The sequence below is a fragment of the Barbatula barbatula genome, assembly GCF_947034865.1.
Source record: "Barbatula barbatula genome assembly, chromosome: 11".
Classification (NCBI taxonomy): domain Eukaryota; kingdom Metazoa; phylum Chordata; class Actinopteri; order Cypriniformes; family Nemacheilidae; genus Barbatula; species Barbatula barbatula.
In genome coordinates this window covers 16,004,362-16,029,143 of record NC_136774.1, presented here as the reverse complement: position 1 = coordinate 16,029,143, position 24,782 = coordinate 16,004,362, and the positions used below count along the sequence as shown (strand labels likewise).

The window sequence follows — 24,782 nt, the reverse complement described above, 5'->3', positions numbered from 1 at the left end:
AATTCTATAACAGACACAGTAGAATACATGCAGTATGCAGTTTAAAACCTACTGGTCTGTTTATAACAAAAAGCTATGACTTGGTTTCACAAGACTAAACCTTTTTTTAATCACACAAACATTTCAAAATAAAATGAAATCTAATAATGACCACAGAAGTTCAGATTCAGATAAAAGCCAGTAAATACATGGATGGATAGCTGATCGATGGACAGGCAGACACAACTGCAATAGCCTGTAAATCTTACAAAGATTTGTTCATTTCATGATGAAAAAATATATTCTATATAATGTCTAAAAACCCTATGCTGTTAAACATGATTTAAATGTTTGCCTGGAAATGGCTAATTTCATAATTTATTCCTGATGAAACCTTTAAAAAAGGATGTTACATTTGTGTCAAAAGTGTTGACCTCAGACCAGAGATGGCCTAATACAGTCGTGTTTTAGTGTGACATTAACGCCCCTCTGTTACAATACCAAATGTACCAATTTGGCATGGTCAACTATACAGTATGTATGTATTATCTATAAACTAACCAAGTTAATTTATTCCTTTAAACATTTTACTTGTGGCAAGATTATTCTGTTTTTATTCTTATTTCTTAGGAAGAATAATATAATATGAATATAAATTTGTATCAGTTTAGTAGAAGGTGCTTGCCAACAGGCTGCCACCACCCGCTGCTGATTCATTATCAAGCGTTCATTGAGAGAGAGGAAATGATTTATTATGTCGGAAATAGAGACATGCAATGTACTTTTAGTACTAGGGCTTGAGAAATAGTGAAGTAATGTAACAATGTATTTATCCATGTGTTCTTGCAAAAGGAAGTGATATAAAATGTAATGAGTGCAATGTGTATATATTTATCTAGATTATTTATGTGTGACAAAAATTATTGCTCATATAAGAACAAATACACCTGATAGCATCCACTTCCTAAAATGTATGCCCATATATGGATTTGTAGTAATCCATAGCCCCTGGCTACAAAACTGCTTAGATCACTCTCTACAACATCCGTCATCACCATTATTACTGTAAGCTTTCGGGGTCATTCCTTTTTTATGAAAATATAGGAAACTTGTGCAATAAGCCTGTTTACCTGGCACCTTTATCCATAGTTTTCCCAAGATTTTTAAACGGTGTGAATACTAACATTGACTGTTCAAACATGATGGTACAGAGCCAAAAACAATAAACATTTTCTGCCAATCATAACGTCCATCCCCTCAATTCACAGTGTAAATGTTTCTATCATTCAAATTAAATACTAAAAGTTAAAATACTAATTCACTACACAACACAAATTAACATAACAATGTCATATTTACATTAAGATACGTTTACCTTATACAACTGTGCAGAAATACATAATCAACCAATTATCAAAATCAATACCTAACCTTAGGAACCTTTGTCTTCAAAAAGATTTACATTAAAAAGGTAATTATTTTACTGCTGGTTTTATTAGGGTTACTATATAAGGGACACAAACATTATTAATAATACTAGATAATAAACAAAAATCTTTGGTGTCATCAAGTGTCATCAAGCCCATTGTGGGATTGTTGGAAAGCCCCTTTTTATTGGGTAAATACGAAAATACTCCTTTTAACAGGAAAGCTCTAGTGGGAGTTCATAAATGACCTATAGGATGTGGAAGGGGGGTGGTTTGGTTGGGTGACTAACCCTTGTAGACCACATAAATAGTCCCTTCAAGGCAGAAGAGAAGGCAGACAAATCAAGAGAAGAAAACACAACCAGATACCATTTATCTTCAGCAGATTTTTACAAGGGCTGTTTCTGGAAGACTTGCTGTAGCGTTGATTCCTTTCTTGTCAGATTTCACTTCGTTTTGTGCCTTTTAGGTCTAAACATGAAACGTGGAAACCTGGTGTTGCTGGTTCTTGGAACCTTCTCATTGAATGTGTGGTGTGTGCCACTACAATCTGTGTTTGTGACGTTCCCTGGGGATGTGATCAAGAACATGACAGATATAGAGCTGGCAGATGTAAGTATACAAAGTTTTATCTAGTTAAAATATTATTTTTTAGTTTTTAAATTTTTTTAGTTAATGCTATAGAGTTTACTGTTGAATAAAACGGAATGCAAAACTTGAAATGTATTATTCTGTATAAATTGCATCTGATTATATGTTTGGCTGCAGACATACCTGAAGCGTTATGGTTACTTAGATGTCCAGCAGAAGAGCGGGCTGCAGGGAGTTGTCTCTACTTCTAAAGCTCTTAAAGTGCTCCAGAACAAGCTTGGGCTGGAGGAGACAGGGGTACTTGACCGACTTACGATCGATGCTATGAAGCAGCCACGCTGTGGTGTCCCAGATATCCGCAACTATCAGACATTTGAAGGGGACCTGAAATGGGACCACAATGATGTTACATACAGGTGGAATAATAACTATTAGAATACTGATACTAAATAAAAACATTGAAAAGCATTTACACTGTAAAACTAATGTAATATGCCTTAGTCAACCTAATTACGTTAGAATACACCAATAAGTGAGATGCAAACAGATCCTTAAAGTTAAACTTGAAATTGAATTGAAATGGTAAAAAACAGGTTCTAATACATTGCATTAATTTGTAGGATTTTGAACTATTCTCCGGACATGGAAGCTTCTTTGATCGATGATGCATTTGCTAGAGCTTTCAAGGTGTGGAGTGACATCACCCCTCTGACTTTTACACGCCTCTACGATGGCATCGCTGACATCATGATCTCCTTTGGGAAAGCAGGTGAGTTGATTTTTTTGTGTCTTGTCAAGATTGATCTCCTGAAAGGAAAAATCCTTCACAAAGGCAGACTTAAAAATACAGTATGTGGGGGGAAAACTATATATACATTTTTTATTTTAATCAAATGTTGTTTACGATTATATGCACTGACTTAGAAAAACGTTAACTTTTTCTGTATATCAAAGAAAACCTTCTGAGAGGTTTTGAACGTGTTGCTATTTTTATTTCAGATCATGGTGATCCGTATCCTTTTGATGGCAAAGACGGTCTGCTGGCTCATGCTTATCCTCCTGGTGAAGGAGTACAAGGGGATGCCCACTTCGATGATGATGAACACTGGACCCTTGGAAATGGGCCAGGTATGCGTTTATATGAATCCCTCTTTAATTCATAAAGAGGTAAGCTTTGCTGTCCCCTATGGTTTTTAAATAAAATTATTTTATTGTTTTTCTTTATTTATTTTGGTCAGTATATAGTAGAACAATAGCTCCCTCTACCGTTTAATGTAAATATTGACACAAGAATCATGTCTTGAGACTTGTGGGATTGATACAATATTTATTTGTCCTCTTTAGCCATTCAGACTCGCTATGGTAATGCAGAGGGTGCAATGTGTCACTTTCCCTTCGAATTTGAAGGAAAGTCCTACTCAACCTGCACCACTGAGGGCCGCACAGATGGGCTCCCCTGGTGCGCCACCACTGCAAAATACAGCAAAGACAAAAAATTTGGCTTCTGTCCCAGTGAGCGTAAGTAGCAGGGCTTTACTCAACAATCGGATTTCTTGCCACTCATTATGAATGAATGTCAGATAGCCTAAAGAAAGCTTTTAAACGTATGTGCATGCCTAACATTCTGTTTTTTTATTCAAATAGTTCTCTTCACATTTGACGGGAACAGCAATGAGGCACCATGTGTCTTCCCCTTTGTGTTTGAAGGACAAAAATATGACTCATGCACCACAGAAGGGCGGAATGATGGGTATCGCTGGTGTGCCACTACTGCTAATTTTGACAAAGATAAGCTATATGGATTCTGCCCTAACAGAGGTTAGGAACTCTCAAGCTGCCAACCCCTTTATCACAGAAACATTGATGGTGTTACTTTTGTCTACAGCATAGAACATCTCAAATGTTTCCTTGTTCACCTCACAGACACAGCGGTGATTGGTGGAAATTCAGAGGGAGAACCATGCCAGTTTCCTTTCACCTTTGAGGGAAAATCATATACTTCCTGCACAAGTGAGGGCCGCAGCGATGGAAAACTCTGGTGTGCAACTACCAGCAGCTATGACAAAGATAAAAAATGGGGATTTTGCGCTGATAGAGGTGAGTGTGTTGATTCTCTCCTACAGACACAATGCATGTGTGAGATATTAGCAGACATGTCTGACCAAAAGGATACTAATGATCCTTCCTCTCATAGGATACAGTCTGTTCCTGGTGGCTGCTCATGAGTTTGGACATGCACTTGGCCTGGACCACTCTAAAGTCAAAGATGCTCTGATGTATCCCATGTACAAATATGTCGAGGATTTCTCCCTGAACAGTGATGATATTGAGGGCATTCAATATCTATATGGTATTTATTTAATGAAAACAAATTATTGATATATGTATATATATATATATATATATATATATATATATATATTATCTTAACACCAAGAGTCACGTTCTTGCATTATAGCTGTAGTTTAATTTAATTATATCCTTTTAGGACCTAAAACAGGCCCTACCCCTGATCCCCCAAAACCCAAGACAACCACTTCCTCTCCAACTGAACCCACCCCAGATGAGACCACTGTTTCCACCACAACACATGTAGTCCCTTCAGAGGATGCATGCCAGATCAATGAATTTGACAGCATCACTGAAATCCAGAAGGAGCTTCACTACTTCAAGAACGGGTATGAGACAAAATTCAACGAGACTTACATGAAAATACCAATTTCAGACTAAAATGAGAAAGAAACATGCAAACTTGGAAAAAAAATAGGATACTATAAAATAGAACATTAGGAACTAGGATATTTCTCTTTATTGCATAAATACTCATTAAGCAAGGTTCCTAAATTATGTTTCTGAATTCTGTCTAACAACAAAGGCACTACTGGAAGATCACAAAAGCTGGAGAACGCAAAGGTCCATTCCTGATATCTGAGAAATGGCCTGCCCTGCCAGCTGTCATCAATACTGCCTTTGAGGAACCCCTCACTAAAAAGCTCTACTTCTTTGCAGGTATATTACCAGCTTGAGACATGTACCCATAATTACTCAAAAATACTGAATTCATACTTATAACTGTGGTTTTTTAATTTTATGAACACAGACAAACAGTTCTGGGTGTATACTGGAAAAGACGTGTTTGGACCACGTAAAATTGAGAAACTCGGCCTACCGAGCAGCCTAGAAAGAGTGGAAGGAGCAGTGCAGAAAGGAAAAGGCAAGGTGCTCCTGTTTAATGGCGAGAACTTTTGGAGGTGAGTAAACTTTAAGACTGCGTTAAGTACTTCAAACATGATTGTTGTGGCTGAATGTATGATTTCTAAGTATTGTCTTTGATGTATTATCACAGACTGGATGTGAAAGCTCAGATGATAGACGCAGGGTATCCTAAAGTCACTGACTCAGCTTTTGGTGGAGTGCCCCCCGATTCACATGATGTGTTTCTCTACAAAGGTAGGTCTGCTTAACCCAAAATAATGCATTGTCCAGTGTTCTTCACACAAACTCTGGAACACTCGTCCTCTCTCAGACCATTACATGTAAATGATTATGAATAAATAATAAACATTTCTTATTAACTATCCACAGTATTATATTTTCTGTTTATCAAATTCAAGCAACTAACATTTGCACCTCATATACTTTCAGGATTCTTATACTTTTGCCGGCAAAGTTTCTACTGGAGAATGAACAACAAAAAGCAGGTTGACCGTGTTGGATATGTGAAGTACGACCTCCTGAAATGCTAAGGCGTGCAGTTGTTATATGCAGTGAACCCATCCTACATTCTAACCCGATGACAGAGACCTTTTTAATAGGAAACCCATTTTTTTTTCTTCAGTGTTAGGGTTGTGAGGACGACAAGACAGAATGTATTAAATTTTATGTCTCTGTTATGGGGATTTTACAGTTTTAACACTGAAATCATCATAGGCAGATGAAACAAGATGAATGTCACATTTGTATGTCAACTTGATGGTCTTATAATTATTTTTTAGCCTATTATAATACTTCTTTGTTTGTGATGTTTCCTTCAACATCGCTTAGAGAAAGTATACGTATGTTTGCCTATAAAACAACTATAACAAGGCAATGCCAATGGAACCCTGAGAATTAACTTTGTTTTTGTGAATCTATGAGTGGAGTCGCCATCAGTGACCTGCCTTTTATGAGCAAGAATTCACATTCAATATGATCCCACTCAATGTTTTCCAGCGCAAAGGATTATTTTTAGCCTGAGAGCTATTTTAAGATATTAAACCCATATTTTTTGGCGTATTGTGAAAATCATTTGCCTGGTGTAAATGGTAATATTAATAATTTAATGATCCTCTTTTCTCGTATTTATACGTTTGTGTTTGTTTGTTGAAATGTGTGTTTACTTAATAAATTTGTGAACAAGACCATTAATTCCTGTACAGTTGCTGTTTTATTAGAACATGACACAAACTCATTTTGTAAGTTAACTACAAGATGCCAATCTAAATAGACAACTTAAAATTTGATCGTATTTATTGCAGAATGATAACACGTACAATGATTCAAAGAAACATACACTACTCGTGGACAGCAGGTCACTCCACAAACCTAATGTACCGTATTCTGAGCAAAACATATTTATTTTAAGTAATTAAGCACTAACGTTACAAATAAAAACTAAAATATACTCTTCAGTATTAACCCGCGAGTCACTCTGGGTGCAATCGTCCTCCGTTTCACCAAATTATTTTACAAAACACTAAAATGAGACGACCGGTGTTAATATTCATATTCTCCAACAAATAGCTGAATCGATTCGGAAACGCTCTCAAACACATCGACATATCCATCGCTCGTCTTTTCTCTTTGACCGATAAATGAGTTCCGGCCACCTATGAGGACAGGAAGCGAGGAGACGTTGATGGCGCCCGACTAGAAACCAGTAGCAGCTAACCGCTTTCAAATTTCTATTTTATTTCGTCTTATTCGCTAGCACGAGGAGTAAAACGGTTATCAACAAACGGTAAGAAAAATATTCCAACTCTAAATATTAGGAGCAAAACGTCTTAATTCTAAGTATTTGCATGATGGGCTAAGATAAAAACATTCGGGCATACTAGCTGCTCCCTGCACGCCTAGGCCCTCGAGGTCCCCGAGCTGTTCTTCATATCGCCTGAGCGGAGGAAAAAACTCATCGGCGGGAGGGAAAATGGCGCTTCGCGAGCAGGCACGACGAAGGGCAGCAAAAACACGCGCATAAAAGAGAGAGGTTGCGACTTGAATAATAGCCGCAGCATATCTCATGTGAGAGCGGTTGTGTAGTTAGATGTAAAGTGGTGAAATATTGTCTCCTTTAAGTAGTTGCAGATCCTACTGGTGTACATTTTAAGCTTCTACCGGCGCCCTTTTACAGGCTCAAGCTGTTGTCCTTGAGAAGTTTGAACCGAAAAGCAAATGTTATGCGATAATCCCAGGAATATTTTAGCAGGGTGGTATATGCGCTGCCTAAATTGTGTAAATGAGTTAATGAAATCAAGTTTCGATTACGTTTTGAAGTATATCAAGTACAATGATCGCTGGGTAGGGTTGTGTTAGCCTAAAGTGTAATGAGTGCTTAAAGGTGATCGAGAAATACATAAGACATTTAAGAGTACAGTATGCACAAGCACCCTAAAAAGTGAATAAAATCTACCGAGGTGTATATTTTCACACCGTGTCCTTAAGAAGTGGTCAGTATCGTTTGTTATATTAGGATGCAAACAACGTTATTATCGTAATATTTTATCATTATAAAGTACGATAATTACACGATTTCTTTATAGCACTTCACCACATTAGACTATTTTATATACTGAAAAGGGCCCTTAAGTTAACAGTAAGAACATGACTCCCTATAGCTAAATGGGTTGTGTAGATACATACTTCACTCAATAAACACAATACATACTTCACTTAATAAACATGAAAACTAAATATGTGACCTAGTAGGCATATTGTATTACTGAATAATACAGACAGTCTCACACAGAACAAAGATGGATTCTGAGGAGATGGAGGTTGAAAGCAGCAGTGATGTTGGGCATTCTGGGATGGAGGAGCCATCAGAGAGTGGGATGGGTATGGAATCTTCAGAAGCCATGTCTGCTGATAGCAGTGATGCAGCTTCAGCTCAGGCCCCAGAATCAGACTGCCATGTTGGACAGAGTTCTGAGGGACTTGTGGTAAGAAAGGCAATATGCACATGTCTGTAGCAGCTCTATATGATAACAATATGCGCATCCAGTTTTTAATATCAAGGTGTGTTGTAGGTCTTTATCCCAGAGACAAGCTCTAGCACAGATGTACGAAGGGTTCATCTACCTGACTCGTCCTCCGTCGCCCAGTCAACCAGCGTCTCCACGGTGACACAGTCAGTCATGGTGTCAGAGTCGGTCCAGGTGCTGGTGCATTCCAGCGCTGTGTCTGAAGGAGGAATGATGGTTTCCGATTCCACTGCCTCCACCTCTTCAGACCTCGGCTCGGCCATTGACAAGATCATTGAGTCCACTATTGGACCAGACATTATAAATGGTAAAAATACATTGTTCGATGTTGTTATAATAAAGAACATTTCCTTTTAACACCCCACTTTTTTCTATAGTAGTTGTCTTAAATTTGTATTCAATACATTGTCTAAGTGCTGGCTACACTTTATATATATTGCAAATATTATGTATGTTTTTATATTTTACATACAGCATATATTATTCTGTATTCATTTCTGTCTCTTTTACAGGATGTATTGCTGTTACGAGTGCCGAGGACGGAAGTGCAGAAACTACACAGTATCTGATACTCCAAGGACCAGATGATGGTACGAACTAAATGAACTTCAAATGAAAGAGATAATTTACACCAAAACCGAGATTTTAGCCCAACCTCTTGTTGCCTGTAAAAAGTATGATTTGTTTTCTTCTGTGTAACTTCTCATTTACTGTGTGTAGGAGCTCCTATGGTCGCTCAGATGTCTTCCTCTGTGCTTTCGAGTCGCATTGCCATCGAAGCCCTAGCTGATGGCCCCACCTCTACCTGTCTGGATCAGGCAGACCTTTCAGAGAACCCCCAGGGCAGCGTGGAACCCGATCAACCTGGACACTCCGGTTACCGTGACCACGAAGATGGCAGCAGCAGCTGCCCGGACCAGCCCCAGCGCTCCCAGTACATGGAGTGCAATGGAAGGGATGACCCAGATCAGACCAGGGAGGCCCGATACATTGAATGCTCTGGAGCAGAACCAGACCAGACCCAACATCATTCTGACTACAGTGTGGCTGAGTGCAGCGGTATTAACAGCAGCCCTCAGAGATGCTCGTTCCGTTCTTCCCGCTATGTTGTGGAGTGCAGTGACAGGTATTTGGAATGTGGCGCCGAGGGGGCAGAGCGCCCACAACATTCCCGCTACATCGACAGCAGCATGGATGACAGGGAGCACGTCTCTGCCTCGGAGCAAGAGGCCAGTGAGGCAGATGAGCCCCAGCATTCTTACATGCTCCAGGGCTCACTGTATGCAGATGAGGGTGCTGTTCGGCACTCACTGGCTGACACGGTGGGTTCCCAGCTTGCCGTTCAGATGGATTGCAACGATAGCGTACCTGGGTCATATATAAGTAGCAGCGGGACATATTCCACCCAACTAGAGGCTGTGGTGGTGCAGTCTGGGTTGGTGGATGAGCCAGAGAATAGAACTCCAAACATGGCAGAGCTGGAGGAAATGATGGAGGTGGTCATCGTTCAACAGTTCAAGTGCAAGATGTGCCCATATAAAAGTGTCTCCAAAGACACGCTTATCAACCACATGAGAGACAAGCATTTCAGACCAGCAGGTAACCAAAAGGAGGGTTTAAGTGGTGTTTTTTTATCTTGGACAAAAACAATTTTATTTAAAGAAATAAATTACCCAAAGATGTTTTTTATCTTGATGATAAAGATCTAAAATCTTAATGTTTTGTGACTCAGGAATGCAGGTCTCTTTTTGTTCTCTTGCTTAAAGGGGTACTTCAGGCAAAAAACTTCATTAACTAACCTTCGAGTTGTTCCAAATCTGCTTAAATGTTTATTGTTTTGATGCACACAGAGAAAGATATTCGGAAGAATGCTTATAACCAAACAGATTTAGCCCCCCATTGACTGCCATGGTAGGAAAATTCAATGGCAGTCAAAAGTGCCCCAGAACTGTTTGCCGTCCTACATTCTTCAAAATATCGTCTTTTGTGTTCAACAGAACAATAGAAATGAAAAGGTGATTTTCCCTACTATGGGAATTCCAAATATCTTTCTCTGTGTTCATCAGAACAAAGACATTTATACAGATTTGGAACAACTCAAAGGCGTGTAAATGATGACAGAATTTTCATTTTTGTGTAAAGCATCCCTTTAAGAATGTACTGTCTTGCACTTAGGCACTTCTCCTCAAAAGAAGCGTGGACGGGGGCGTCCACGAAAATCTGAAAGCAAGCCACAGGCAGTCATTGAAGTAAAAAAGGAGGAGCCACCTGAGGAAGAAGATGATGACATAGTTGATGCAGGTGCCATTGATGATCCTGAAGGTCAGTGCAGTTGATGCATTTAAGTGTCATTCTCAGTAAGCTTATTATTTTATTTTTTATATATGTATTTGTTTTCAGGTGACAGTGATTATAAACCAGCTGATGAAGAGCCCAAACCCAGATTAGCTGCCAGTCATTGCAAACCTCCTCCTACCTGTTCTTCTGCATCTTCCTCTACCTCACGAAAACGGCCCCGCAGGATGGTGGGACCACCTCGCAAATTCCTCAGTTATTCAGGTTAGCATTAAAACAACTTTTCAGATTTGTCATTTTTTTGTTTGGCAAGCCACAGAATAAAGTACACAATTGAACACAATTTTGTACAATAGTATAACAAAATCCCTCTGGATTAATATAGCCAGTCATTTCTATTGTGCTCTTACATTTTGTGTATGTGTATGCAACAGAGACACCAGAAGGGTCTCAACCCAGCAATGCAGCGGACCCTCAAACTCCTGAAGAGGCAAGTTCATCTGGATTGGAGAATGGAACTCCATCATCCAACGGGACTGTAGCTGAGCCAGGTATCAGCCAATCAGATTCAGAGAACAAAGATCCCTCATCAAACACAGGCACCGATGATGCTGAATTTTTGCCACGGAAAAGAGGACGTCCTTCTAAACGTTTCCTTCAAAAGAAGTACAAAAAGTACATGAATCGCAAGTAAGTGATGGCTATACACAAAGTCATTGGACCTTAAATGCAACCACATTTTTAGTATTGTCAAAACCAAAAGTAAAATATGTACTTTTCTCCTTGTTAAAGTAAGTACTACAAAACTCTCAAGCCTCTGCTAAGGCCTCATAACTGCTGGATCTGTGGCTCTCGCTTTCTGTCGCAAGAGGATCTCAGATTCCATGTGGATTCTCATGAGGGAAATGACCCTGAGCGTTTCAAGTGCCTGCAGTGCAGCTACCGCTGCAAGCGTTGGTCCTCACTGAAGGTAACCAGAGCCTCTCATCTGTGGATCTAGCATCTAGCTGAAATTTGTTGTTTTAACTATGTGAAAAGAATTTGTTCTGTCAGTAAAACATAATGTCTTTGCTTTTTATTTATAAAACCCCAAATGGCTTCTATCTGGATTATACTGTATGTGTCCTACAGGAGCACATGTTCAATCATGAAGGGACAAAACCGTACAAGTGTGAGGTGTGCGATTACTCCAGCGTGTATAAGAAGGATGTGATTCGGCACACAGCAGTCCACAACAAAAACAAGTAAGACTTACTTGCTAACATGTCATGATTTTTATTTTTGAAACGATTTGCTGTTAAAAAATATATTTTATGCATATTCCTTTTATCTATTAATATATATATATATAATAGATACAATTCATGTTTCTTTTCTATTCCTGTTTAGGAGTCGAAAAATAGATATGGTAAGAGTCCGGTCATTATGTTAACAAACTGTAGTTACCATCTTTATAAAGCCGTCTTGTGTTAAAGGGAAAGTTCACACAAAAATTAACAATCTGACATCATTTATTTACCCTCAGATTTTCCCAAACCTGTACAAATTTCTTTGTTCTGCTAAACACAAAGGAAATTATTTGAAAGAATGTCAGTAAACGAAAAGGATGTCATCCCCCACTGACTACAATAGTATATTTATTAATTGATCAATTGATCAAAAATTTTCGGGTAAAAAATCCCTTTAATGGGGGATTATTTTGCGGCAAATGTCTTGTGTTGATCTTTCACAGATTCCTAAAGTGTCTGAGTTTCCGTGTCCCATCTGCCGCCGTGTGTACCCCATGCAGAAGCGTCTCACGCAGCACATGAAGTCACACAGCACAGATAAACCTCACATGTGCGACAAGGTTGGATCACCATAAAAGTTTTGGCACTGCAGCAAAACATGTAAATAACAGTTCTGATGGATCAAACTAGATGTTATAAACTGATTTTAGATTCTATTTGTTTTTCAGTGCGGGAAATCCTTCAAGAAACGCTACACTTTCAAAATGCATCTTCTTACGCACATACAGAATTGTGGCAACAGCTTGTAAGTGAGATGTTAGATCTTATAGTATTAGGGACGTGTCTTGATGATCACAAATCATCCAACAAGATTATTTTATCATGTAAACAGGTTTAAATGTGAGTTCTGCGATTACATCTGCAACGACAAGAAGCACCTGCTCAACCACCAGCTGTCCCATACAAATGACAAACCTTTCAAATGTGAGGAGTGCAAATACTCCACAAGTAAAGAGGAGTTCCTAGTGTCCCACATTGCCATTAAACACACAGGTAAAATTACAGTTACGATTGCAGATTTTCCTGAATTAAAAGGCCTGTGAAAATACTGCACGGTCTGCACACATATATCTTGATAAGAAGATTTCCATGCTGCCTCTGTTCAGGTGAAAAGCCTTTCTCCTGTGACATGTGCCACTTCACGACCAGACACAGGAAGAACCTGCGGCTACATATACAGTGTCGTCACCCCGAAACTTTTGAAGAGTGGAATCAGACGCACCCGGAGGAGCCCATCCGTCGCCATCAGAGAACCGCTTTCACCGTGCAGCAGATTGAAGAGCTTCGATTGCAGCACGAAACACAGGGGCTTCAGGGAACAGTGGTGGGTTAGGCTCCCATATATCTCCTTTCAAATCATCAATGATCCACAAGCACATAGGTATGTACATTCTGGACTTTTATGTCATTGTAAGATCTTTTTCTGTAACCAAAGGTATCAGTAGACCCCATCACTCTGCAGACAATGGAGTCCATGGGAAATACATCTGTATCCCAAGATGCGCTGGGTAACACTACCCTAATCTATGAGCAAGGTTAGTAAAACAGTCATTCAGTCTAAACCCAGTCCAGTAACTCGGATGAAATTAAACACGTATTTATGAATGTGCCTTTTTTATATTTTATCTTTATATTGCAATATCACTATTTAAATGGACAGTTCACCCAAAAATAAAATAGTTTTGATGCACACAGAGAAAGATATTCGGAAGAATGATTTTAACCAAACACTCGGCGACCATAGACTACCATAGTAGGAAAAATTACAATGGTAGTCAAAAGTGCCCCAGAACGGTTTGCTTTCCTACATTCATCAAAATATCTTCTTTTGTGTTCAACAGAACTAAAAAAATGTATAAGGCAATTTTTACGACTATGATAAATTGTGGCCATGAACTTTCAATTATCTTTCTCCGTGTTCATCAGAAATGTATACAGATTTGCAACAACTTGAGGGTGAGTAAATGAAGACATAAAGGAGTTTATGCTCACAATGCTAAATTTGATATTTTCATCTGTCTTACAGCCCAGACGACAGACCTCTCAGCGCAAAATGCTCTTGATCTGCTGCTAAACATGAGTAATGCCAGAGAACTACAGGTACTGTACTGACACAAAGACCTTTTTCATATATGTATAGAATAATGTGAAAATGTGTAAAAATCTCCTTTTAGGTGGCGGTTTTAAAAACAGATGGCAAGACTCTGGAGACGGGCACGTGGTCCACAGCTAACTCTGGGGGTCAGAGCTCATCCTTGCAGGCTCAGAAGATTGTGACCTTCCATGTGTCAGAAAACGGTGACACCCTGGTGCAGGAGGCGTTCGAGACTGCTACCGAGACCGTGGAGCAAGAGGAGGCAGCCGTTGTTTCGCAAATTGGCATCGAGACATATGAGACGGCAGATTTCAGTGTGGTGGAACAGGCGTCTGAGGAGATTCCTGCCCCTGGAGCACCACACAGGTACTGCTACGTGTCAGAAGTATATTTTTAATTATCTTGGTGCAGATAAACCCCCTTATAGAATAGTTGCATTAACAGTCCCAAGGTCATGTGTTTGATTCTCATGTGACAAATGAATGTGACAAATGGAAATTGAACAAACAATGAGTCACTAAAAATGTAATGTAATACTTGTGACAGCAGTTTAGATGAACCCTCAGCAGAGCATCAGGTCATGGAAGTAAGCACAGAATCTTTGTCCATCTCTACACCTCTGAAAGACAACAAAGAGAAGTTTTACCTGAGCTCAGATGAAGTCCTGCAGCAGGTTGAGGTGAGAATTGTTACTTCACATTGAAAAGAACTGTGTAACATCCCAATGGATAGCAGCAATTCGTTGATTTCCCTTCTGTAGCTGAGCAGTGAAGCTCCAGGCTCCCCCTCCCAGTGTCCATCACCTCTTCAGCAGCTCAGTCACAAACGCTTCTCCTGTCGGATATGCATGGAGACTTTCCAGGGCCGCTCGGACATGGAGAACCACAGGAGGGCGCACATAGACCCTAAAACATTTAAATGCCCTGACTGTGACTTCACAGCTCCCTCTTGGCAAGAGGTCAAGGTATGACTTTTAAATTATTGTTTTATTTATTAATTGATGGAGTATATTTTTTTTAATCAGACTTAAATACATTGACACTCTGATCGGGGTTAATAATATGTTTTATCATTTTAGTCTCACATGGCCATGCATGCATATTTGAGGCCTCATAAATGCACTAGCTGCAGTTTCGCTTCCAAAAACAAGAAGGACCTGAGACGTCACATGATGACGCACACCAATGAGAAGCCTTTTGCCTGTCAGATGTGCGGACAGAGGTGAGGGGACCAACAAGACACACACACATATTCACACACACACCTGCAGCTTCTCAGTACTGAATTTGTCCTCTAGATTTAACCGAAACGGTCACCTGAAGTTCCACATGGAGAGGCTTCACAGTCAGGAACCGTCGCCTCGTAAAACCCGCTCTGAGTCCTCGCAGCAGACCATCATCGTCAACAGTGATGAAGAGGCTTTAGCCACTCTGCAGAGTGAGTTATGAGGGCTATATGCTTACCTTGTACCTTCTAAAGGAAAAGTTCCCCCAAAAAAGAAAATTCTCTCATAATTTACTCACTCTCATCCCATCCCAGGTCCATTCTGACTTCAGCTAAACACAGTTATTTAAAAAAAATAACGTATTTAAGAATACTTACATTTCTTAAGAAATACTTATGTTTTTGTTCAGATAAAGAAAAAGGGTCATTCACCAGAGATGGCACGGGGGGTGTAAATAAGATAATTCAGATTTTTAAAATGTTGATGGGTTTCAAACATATACAAAGAATGGTTTCAGTTTTCATGTTACTTGGTTTTATTGTTATTTGTTTTAATTCTTGTTATCTATGTGTGGGTGTTCCAGATCTGCAGGGGGGTTCTGGACTGATCAGTCCAGAGAGGTTGCAGCAGGCTTTGGGTCAGGAGCACATTATTGTAGCCCAGGATCAGACACTTTCTGACCAGGTCTGGCACAAAAATCCACAGCACTTACACATTCCCGTTCACATCTGTGAACTTCTCATTTACATAGATCGGTTGAGCGTTTTAGTTATCATTCTTGGTGTGAACGGCCGTTGATCAGCTTCAGAAGGAGCTTATGATGTAGGCCTGATCAGCCAATCACAGAGAAACTTAGTTTGGAGAATCTTAGATAAAGATGTGTTTATATATGTTCTAGGTTTTGCTCTTTTGTCAGGCTTCATGTAGATTTAGGTTGGAGTGATTTTGTTGCTGGACTGATGAAATGTTTTGTTGTCAGGAGGAGGCGACATACATTCAGCAGATCACAACTGTAGATGGTCAGACAGTACAGCACTTAATGACTGGAGACAATCAGGTCACTGAGGTACAGCTCATTTTTGGTTGTTGACATGAATCTCAAATGTGACAATACATCGTAAATCTGACGGACTCAGAGGATGATCAATGCAAATGACATCTGCCATATTTTCTCAGGTCCAGTATATAATCTCTCAGGATGGGGTTCAGCACTTAATCCCACGGGAATATGTTGTGGTTTCGGATGGAAATCATATTCAGGTTAGTCTATGCACAACAGGACATGCATACAAAGACTTAAAGAGTATGAAAAAAGTATGTTAAAGGAACAGGCACTGTTGCTCTGTAACCCTAGGCTGAAAAGCATTAAGAGTATTGTTTAAAATCTAGATGTTATGTTTGACCATTAAGATTATGAACAACTCTGATTGTGTTTTTCAGATGGAGGATGGACAGATTGCTCACATTCAGTATGAGCATGATGGGACCTTTCTGCAGGAGCAGCAGGTTGACCTAAATAGATAAATGTCTTACACTAGATACACTATTGTATTATGTACACTGTGTCTATGTTAGAATCACATCAAGATGAAATCTCAATAACGGTTTTGCGGCTAATAAAACAACCTCTATATTCTTAGTTTACATTAAAATGTATTCATAATCTCAAAACCTGTTTCATGATTAACTCTGATGTGTTTTATTTTAGATTGCTCTGACTCAGGATGGACATATCCAGTATGTCCCCATCACTACAGAACAGCAGGTTGTCGCCCCTGAAGACCTGGAGGCAGCAGCCCATTCTGCCGTCACCGGTATGACCTTTCAACTTTTAATCTGTTTTGATCGCACACAGTCGCAATAACAAAGTGTTTTGCTACACGTTTTAGTAATGTAGGAAAGCCAGTAACAACATGTAAACAACTAATTTGTGTGTATGTGTAGCAGTTGCAGATGCAGCCATGGCTCAGGCACAGACGGTTTACACAGAGGCCACACCTGAACAACTGGAACAGCTGCAACAACAAGGCATCCAGTATGATGTCATAACTTTTACTGAGGAGTAGAAAGTACACACACAGTATGAATTCATAATCAGTGTCGATAACGTCAGCTACAGTATAAGACACAAAGCTGATTCACTGATTCAGATGTTTGTTTCTTCAGATTTGTTAAGAGGGTGAATGTACAGTAAAAAGCACGCTGCAAATTACACAAATAATGCCTGTAAATATTTAAAGCAGTTTATCTTTGCATGCCTACGGTGTTTTGCTTTGTAAAGGAAAAGAAGAAAAAAGCAGCTTGTACAAAGAATTCTGTATTTAATTCTACATTTGCTTTGATGTACGGATGCGGATGCGGATGATAGACCTCTTCGAATGGTCACAATTACACCAAGGTGAAAAAACAATGCTGGAGAATTGAGTTTACTCATGATACGGTTCTTAGCTAAATTGCTTACAGAAAATGTTTATTATTGGTTTCTTTTTATATGAACATACTGTTTCATCTTTAGCTTTTTCGTTTTTTAAAGATACCTTTGTTTCAGATGGATAGAGAAAGAAACGTAAAGTACATACCAAATAAATCACAACATGAACTTTTACATTCAAGTATTTCTGCTTTTCATTACATTTAGTACAGCAATACAAATGTTCTGACAATCTACAAGAAGTTTTTTTTATCGAGTTGTTGTGCGCAATTCAAGGGAGGATATAAGCAGAATGTAAATATGTATCGCATACCAAACATTAAAGACAGATTCTGTATTAGACAAAATTTAAGGTCTCCCGACGGTGTCCGTTTCATTATTTCAATTTACACTCAATTTTGTATTTGTCTTTACATTATTTATAAAAATATGTTTACAAGATCAAAAACGTTTGATAAATACGATTTTGAAAGGTCAGGGAGAGAACTGTCAGATCTTTGTCATGGTTTATATTTATAGTTAGTTCCTCAGTTTGATGAGTAGCAGAGCAACAAACCTTGTGAAGTCTGTAGCGTTTGATTTATTAGCAGAAAATGAAGCTTGTCTTCTTTCTTCTTGCCTTCTTAGAAAACGGTAAGAACGATTCTCAAGTCTGTATGAAAGAAGCATGTGATTCAAACTATTTATTTCCATATGTAAATATAATATTGGAGTTGCAATCTATTTGTGCTAAATTTAAAAAACTATTATGTGGGTACTAGTAAAATGATTGTAGTCCTCTATACAATTAACATAACATAATCATAAAAACGTGAGTTATGTATTTATGATATTATCTTGATTTTGAATGCATAAAAATGCTTTTCAGGAAGGAAGGCGACAGAAGGACAGGTCTCAGAACTACGTTCATCAAGAGTATTGATATTGAGAACTTATTTCGACTTCTATAATTATGACCGGTATGAAAAAACTTGCTGTAAATTTCAACAAAGTTATTGTGTTGACTTTGTGAACAACAGAGGACAATTGGCCCCTGAGTATGAAGGAAGAATATTAGTAGAAAATGACATTGGGGTTTTTATTGTAAAATTTATAAACCTGAGCATAATTGATGCTGGAAAATACAGATGTGGTGTCCGTGGATTCACTTCAACCTATGATGACTTTGAACTTACGATTTCTGGTAAGACTTTGTTTCTGCATTCACTGATGAATAAAAGGTGTCCGAGATAACATATTGTTGAGAAATTTGTATGTATCGTAATACATATTGATACCATTAGTGATATACAAGCAATGTGATGTCAATTTAAAAACCTGGATGCTTAAATAATTGTAATAAAATTGCTTGATTGTCCATTTATACAAACAGTTTTTTATTCTTCTTCTAGAATTGCAACAATCCTTTGAAGTTAGTGAAAAGTCACCAAAATCATCTATCAGGCCAAACAACCAGGCCTCGACACTTGATCCTCAACTTGGATCTGAGAAACACACAGAAGAGCACGGGTAAAATCTCTGTCATATATTCATATATGCACTGAACGCTTTAAAACACTGCCATGATACAAGTTGATGTAAGCTGCATAATGTACAAGTGATATTTAAATTGTTTTGAAAATAATATAAAAGTCTCTCTAAATACGACAATGGTTTTAAGGTCATTCATTTACTCTTATTTGTGATTTAAGCAGTGAAAGTGAGAACATGGTCCCCACGCTAGCTGCTGTTTGTAGTGTTGTGGCGTTTTCTGTTATCATTTCAATTACACTGCTTGTGTTTCATCGGAAGAAATCCAGAGGTGGGTGTGAGAAAAAAAAATTTGCTCCCTTGTCTAAGACTTTTTATGTTTTGACATACTCCACGAATTCTTCTCCCTTAGAAAAAAGTGGAACTTGTGGCTTTCGTGACAACACCCCGGTAAGCTTTTTGCGTATATCTTATATGACTCATGGCCACATGGTTTAGGATCGTCAGCAGAATTCTGAGGTTAAACACATGCTAAACATGACAAAGAAACGTTGGGCCTTGAGATGATTTTATAACTGTTTTTTTAAAATGTTTTGCATCATAGGACAATAGAACTGATGTAGGTTTTATATTTTATATAAATTTCATTTTGATTATCATTTCTCTTACATTGTAGCCTACTATTTTTCTCTTATTTATAAATGTTATCTGCTTATCTGTGTGCTCAATTTCTCTCCCTTTAGCAGCAGAGTTCACAGGATCAGAATGGAACCATCTATACCTCAGTGTTGTTCAAGTCATATGAAGATCCATCTGAACTTTATGTCAATTTACAGGCGTACAGACCAAAACACACTGTTCCTTCCTCCGCCTGTGTAACATCTACAGGAGAAAGTGTCGAATATTCCACTGTTTTAACAGCTCCAACATAATTATTTTACAAATTTAAACAGCTAGGGAACATTCATAAGATATAGTATTAGGTATACTAATATTTTACTCTTGAAGGTTTCATTGTGAAAAATAAACAGATGAGTTTTATTCTGTGTAAACTATGCATTATTATCAAAGATACTTTAAAAATGTTACTTTAAATGTGTCATGAATAACAAAGTTAAGTTTTTTGTTTTTTGAGACAGAAGACACAAAAAACACACAGGAACACAAAAATTGTGTTGCAATAATAAGTCACTTTTATTTTGATTAACTGAGTCTTTTATGCATTCTTTCTTGTTCTAACTCTAAATATCATACAGAGATCGAAATCAGTAAAAATAACAATTTCCTTTAGACAGCAGTAGCCAGACCCACTGAGTTAGTCTGCCTGTTAAACACAGTGTAGTACTGTCTGATGAAAACGTCACCCAAAATCCAGAGAGAGTCTTGGCCACCTGAGAAACCGGTGAAGCAGTAAGATCCGGACTGTTAAAGAGAGAGAGAGGGTCAAAGGTTGGCTAAATGTCAGCAAAATCTGTAGTTATTCCATTTTGCATTCCAATACATCCCAGCTACTTCATGCATTTCCCAGTTTACAGAAAGATGAGATAATGCACACTGACCTGAGAGACGTAGGTAGAGGCTGGGAGGGGGAAAGCAACACCGTTGATGTTGAAGGTGACAACAGGCATGTTGCTGATGCTGCCGCAGCTGACCATGGCCTACACGGATGTTCAGACATTCAGACATTACAAAATGTAGAGCGCACATGTTGGCTTAAGAAAATACAATTCATCCATACAAGAGTCCACCCACTATGGGCTATGAACTCTGTCATAGACATTGCAGACTTATCATAAACTTACATCTCCATTCTGACTTGTAGAAGCTCCAACCCAGGAGTTCATGTTGGTAATGTCACTAGCTGGTCCAACAAGGAGAGACGTGCCGGTGTCAACAATAGCCTGGCAGCCACCAGAGCAAGCCACCACTTGACCATTGATGGTAACACTGCAAAGGAAATTGGTAATGTTAGAAATCGAGAAAGTGGAATTGGTCAATGCAATAGGATTGGCCAATTGTGTACCTGTCCACACTAATCTGCCAGTAGGTCTTAGAACTGAGAGGAATCCAGTTGAGGGTTCCCCTGTAGTAGGAGCTGTCGATCTCACCAAACATTACCACGCTGCCTGTCTGTGCACTGCAGAGGTCAGAGGAACCATCACTAAATAGATAAAAGCTTTCATAGACTTAAATCTAAATTTGTCTTTTAAATACGATCTGAAAACATTATAAGGACTCGTCTGTACATTTTGTTGATTGGAAGATGGTTAACTATTTGAGAGCATTGGTAGGCATATTTATTTAATATTTGTTGGAAAAAAGTGATGTCAGGGGTCACCGTACTTGCTGGACAGGTAGACAGAGAACAGATCCTGAGAGACCAGACCCTGGGACATCATGTTGTCAAACACCGGGGTGGCACCAGAGCTGGAAATGGATGGGAAGGCCAGACCCAGAATGCCATCGGCTCTCATCTGAGCCATGAAGTCGGCTTCTGTCTCACTCAGGCCAAAAATCTGCTGACTCACAGCTATTCCACCAACCTAAAGCATGGCGATGTACAACTTAGATTTTTGTTCTCTGAAGCTAAAAGCTAAAGTTGCTCAGTTAAATCAGGACTGTAAACACTATATTTATTGTGGTTTATTAATTCAAGTTTTAAACGTCTTACCACCACTGTATCGTATCCCAGGTATCCGGTCATGCTACCTGTGCCATATTGGATGGACAAATTGCCTTGGCCCCACTGGAATGTGCTAGACTTTGATGGATTGAAGGTGTTGTGGTTGTCTGCGGGAAGGAATGTGGCAAGTAAAAACTGTTTGTGTAATTCATAGCTTGAAAAACAGATAGAAACAACGATTGACAACTAATAAGGGCTCAAAAGTTTTCTTTATCTCTTTATCAAGTAAAAACATTAAATTGAGCATAATGTTTTTTTGTCATAATTTGACCAATGACTGTAAAGTATAATGTTAATTTGGGGCGGTTTCCCGGACAGGGGAAAGTGTTGTCCCAGACTATTTTAAATGTTAGAGGTGTTTTAATCGAAAACAACTTGCCCTGACATCTCTTAAAATGTATCAGTGTGATTATTTTGTCTCAAGATGCCCACCAGTAATGTTTTTGTGTTTTAAAAAAAACGATTTAAATATCCTAATTTAACCAAAGAGTCCTGTTTTAAGATAATCCATGTTTGGGAAACCGCCCTTTATAGTCTAGGGCCCGGTTTCACATACACTGTTTAGTTTAAGCCATGCAAGACCCGAGTTGAATTTAGACATTTATATCGCTTTTTGTAAAAAAAAAGTTTAAAACTATTTGTCATCAGTTCTGTCTATATATTCTATCTATACTTTACATCCAGCTTTTCTTTCCATGTTGTAAGGGATTATTACAAGATATAATTTAACATTTAGTACTACTTCTATGCCCCTGTAAAGCTGCTTTGGAACAATGCACGTTGTGAATATAAATAAAATTGAATTGAATTAATATGCATCTGATGAAACTTACAGGACTCACACTATGGATAGAAACTTACAAACGTAAGTTAGGTATTTTATGTTTTATATTTCTTTTTCATGATTACATCTTTCAACTTGAATGCCAAATGAATAAATGTAAATGTAAATGTCAACTTCTGCTTTTTACTACCTATATGTAAAGCTGCTTTGTAACAATGCAAAATTGTGGAACGCACTATAGAAATAGTTTTGAATTAAATAGTAAAAGTGTCTGGCAATACTCACAGCAGGCCTGGCTAGAGCAGTAGGTGGAAGGCACCCAAAGGTTAGAGGATCCAGTGTCAAAAATCACAATGAAAGATTGTGGAGGGGTTCCAATGGAGATGGCTCCATAGTAGGCAAGCTAAGAAATAGGATCGCAATAGCAAACATTTTGCACAATATTATAAATTATGTAAAATATCAAGTAATAAATTGTTGTGGTAAATATATAGACTTTATTGCCGTTATCTATCTATTAATGTCATTTGAATTATGATAAATTACTCTTACATCAGCATCATTGGTCATGGATTCGGCGCCGTTCTGGGTAAATTTAATTTGGGGGTTATAGGGATATTTTTGTCTGAAAGCCTCCCACAGGCCCTTTTCCTGCAGCTTTTCACGGGCAGTTTTGCCTTTGATCAGTGGGATCCTGTGAAGCACACAATGCTTTAGTACGCCTGTTTATGAGTAGTAATGTTTTCCTCAAAGCTGTTAGTTCTATCCATTTTATTCTTGCTTATTTCATGCTGAATTAGTCACAGTATAATTATGAATAAAAATAACACTAGAACAAAAATTATGTTTGACTAAAATTAGCAAAATATATTGTTATGATTCAGATAAGATTTATTATGAATAACTTTAAAATGAATTATAGTTAAACCTTGGAAAACGTATTGCCCATAGGTTTTATATATACTGCACAGATCTGGAACACACTACATCAAATATCAGGTTTAACTATTCTACACATTTACAGAAGTTTTGGAAAGTCTTACCTGATACACTCAGACAGCACCACCAGGGCGCACAGAGCCAGTAGAGTCTTCATTTTAGTTTTCTTTCCTGTTCAGCTGGGACTCAGAGAGTAAATTCTCATTTCCAAACCTCATGTTTTATATACTGTAGAGTGTATGACTTATCTATTATTTCCTTATCGCTTTGATCGTAGATAAGATAAGTCTTTTCAAGATTCTAAGTCTTTTTAAAGTCATGCATTAACAATATTGGAACCTGGAAAGTCAAATACATCAAGGTCAGCATGTAAACACAGCACAATTGGAGATACCTTAACACACGCTAACCAATGATCATGTTTTCAAATTTTATTGATTGTTGTATTGTAATATCTTCGAATGGTGACAAACATGTTTTGTATTTTGAACATTATGCCAATTTATCACACTGTACTTGTGCAGTTTTTGAACTTTAGTTTGTCATTGTAGTCTTTCAATGTCTTTGCAGAACAAATATTCTATTCATAGAAACACAAGTGGATTAAGGATAGGCTATTTCATTTAGTGGAACATTATGTTTGCCTAAGCCTTCATTAAGATATGATCCATTTTAATCTTAGTTTGCTTTAAACATTTGATGTGTTTAATCAGTGATATTTAGAGAGTAGATGTCAGGGTCAAGCTTTGACTTTGTTTCAAAACTATTCAAGGAAAATAAATGTGTGACATATAGTCGTAAAAGCAGAGTAAAGCAAATCTGAGGAAAATAAAACATTGAAATTGTGAAATAAAATATATAAAGGATTTTTTAAACAGCTGTTGGACTTCATCTATTGTACATTTGTCTTTAGAAATTATGTGCAAAAAAAGTAATTGAATTTGTGGCAAAAAATGTTTGTTTTTCTGTTCAAAGTGCCAAATTAATTGTGAAATATGTCTGAATATGTAGTTACTGAACAATCGTTAAATACTGAAGAGTTTGTAAACAATATTGTAAAATTGGCACAAAAGTGGCTTAAGTGGTTCTTTTGAACAATATGAATATAAATTTTTTTTTATAACTTTTGGGACGATATAAATTATAACTCAAACAATCCCACACAGAGAAAGAGATGCACAAAGACCATTCTGACAGATTATAATTTAATTACAAGAACTACAATATACCTTCAACAAAATAACAGCATTTTGAGATGGATCTTTCAAAAACGTTTCTCTTCTTTTTCCTAACAAAATTGTGCCCTCTTGTTTGCATGTAGTCAATGTGAAGGTC

The 24,782-nt window shown here is 38.1% G+C and overlaps 4 protein-coding genes across 10 annotated transcripts in view; 3 read left to right on the top strand and 1 right to left on the bottom strand.

The window, feature by feature from the left end:
• The window catches only part of mmp9 (matrix metallopeptidase 9), a 52,034-nt gene extending 45,637 nt beyond the window's left edge, over positions 1-6,397 (top strand). The window contains exons 2-14 of the mRNA XM_079468037.1: positions 1,876-2,018; positions 2,175-2,413; positions 2,618-2,766; positions 2,997-3,125; positions 3,342-3,515; positions 3,642-3,815; positions 3,921-4,094; positions 4,192-4,347; positions 4,486-4,675; positions 4,873-5,006; positions 5,098-5,248; positions 5,344-5,447; positions 5,643-6,397. Of these exons, the coding sequence (XP_079324163.1) occupies positions 1,876-2,018; positions 2,175-2,413; positions 2,618-2,766; positions 2,997-3,125; positions 3,342-3,515; positions 3,642-3,815; positions 3,921-4,094; positions 4,192-4,347; positions 4,486-4,675; positions 4,873-5,006; positions 5,098-5,248; positions 5,344-5,447; positions 5,643-5,743 (2,018 nt within the window). The 3' untranslated portion in view covers positions 5,744-6,397. The remainder of the gene's footprint in view (positions 1-1,875; positions 2,019-2,174; positions 2,414-2,617; positions 2,767-2,996; positions 3,126-3,341; positions 3,516-3,641; positions 3,816-3,920; positions 4,095-4,191; positions 4,348-4,485; positions 4,676-4,872; positions 5,007-5,097; positions 5,249-5,343; positions 5,448-5,642) is intronic.
• A 472-nt stretch (positions 6,398-6,869) lies between these two features.
• On the top strand, positions 6,870-17,930 carry LOC306900758 (zinc finger protein 335-like). 6 transcript variants are annotated; one of them, XM_079468033.1, is made up of 29 exons: positions 6,870-6,996; positions 8,002-8,194; positions 8,282-8,543; positions 8,749-8,826; positions 8,957-9,835; positions 10,412-10,558; positions 10,637-10,795; positions 10,966-11,221; positions 11,324-11,501; positions 11,663-11,775; positions 11,921-11,939; positions 12,264-12,380; positions 12,489-12,565; positions 12,653-12,813; positions 12,927-13,144; positions 13,256-13,355; positions 13,747-13,776; positions 13,847-13,920; positions 13,995-14,281; positions 14,465-14,594; positions 14,676-14,879; positions 14,994-15,136; positions 15,213-15,352; positions 15,724-15,824; positions 16,120-16,206; positions 16,317-16,400; positions 16,581-16,646; positions 16,849-16,954; positions 17,085-17,930. In XM_079468033.1, exons 2-29 carry the CDS (start codon positions 8,009-8,011, stop codon positions 17,204-17,206), a joined length of 4,524 nt encoding a protein of 1,507 aa, XP_079324159.1. In that variant the 5' UTR covers positions 6,870-6,996; positions 8,002-8,008; the 3' UTR covers positions 17,207-17,930. The 6 variants fall into 6 exon arrangements, with proteins under 6 accessions (XP_079324159.1, XP_079324157.1, XP_079324162.1 ...); XM_079468031.1 differs by having other exon boundaries at positions 14,462-14,594; XM_079468032.1 differs by lacking the exon at positions 6,870-6,996 and adding an exon at positions 7,145-7,277 and having other exon boundaries at positions 14,462-14,594.
• Positions 17,931-18,100: 170 nt separating this feature from the next.
• Positions 18,101-20,128, top strand: LOC306900870 (uncharacterized protein). 2 transcript variants are annotated; one of them, XM_079468193.1, is made up of 6 exons: positions 18,101-18,204; positions 18,440-18,754; positions 18,963-19,080; positions 19,263-19,372; positions 19,454-19,491; positions 19,785-20,128. In XM_079468193.1, the coding sequence occupies exons 1-6, from the start codon at positions 18,165-18,167 to the stop codon at positions 19,971-19,973; spliced, it is 810 nt and encodes a 269-aa protein (XP_079324319.1). In that variant the 5' UTR covers positions 18,101-18,164; the 3' UTR covers positions 19,974-20,128. The 2 variants fall into 2 exon arrangements, with proteins under 2 accessions (XP_079324319.1, XP_079324320.1); XM_079468194.1 differs by having other exon boundaries at positions 18,102-18,204; positions 19,266-19,372; positions 19,785-19,983.
• A 200-nt stretch (positions 20,129-20,328) lies between these two features.
• LOC306900977 (pepsin A-like) lies at positions 20,329-23,608 on the bottom strand (the record flags this gene model as incomplete). Its single annotated transcript, XM_079468376.1, has 9 exons — positions 23,552-23,608; positions 23,061-23,202; positions 22,794-22,911; positions 21,713-21,831; positions 21,385-21,584; positions 21,065-21,178; positions 20,844-20,988; positions 20,601-20,699; positions 20,329-20,463 (listed from the first exon to the last, which is right to left on the bottom strand). Exons 1-9 carry the CDS (start codon positions 23,602-23,604, stop codon positions 20,329-20,331), a joined length of 1,125 nt encoding a protein of 374 aa, XP_079324502.1. The 5' UTR covers positions 23,605-23,608.
• Between the last annotated feature and the right edge of the window lie 1,174 nt (positions 23,609-24,782).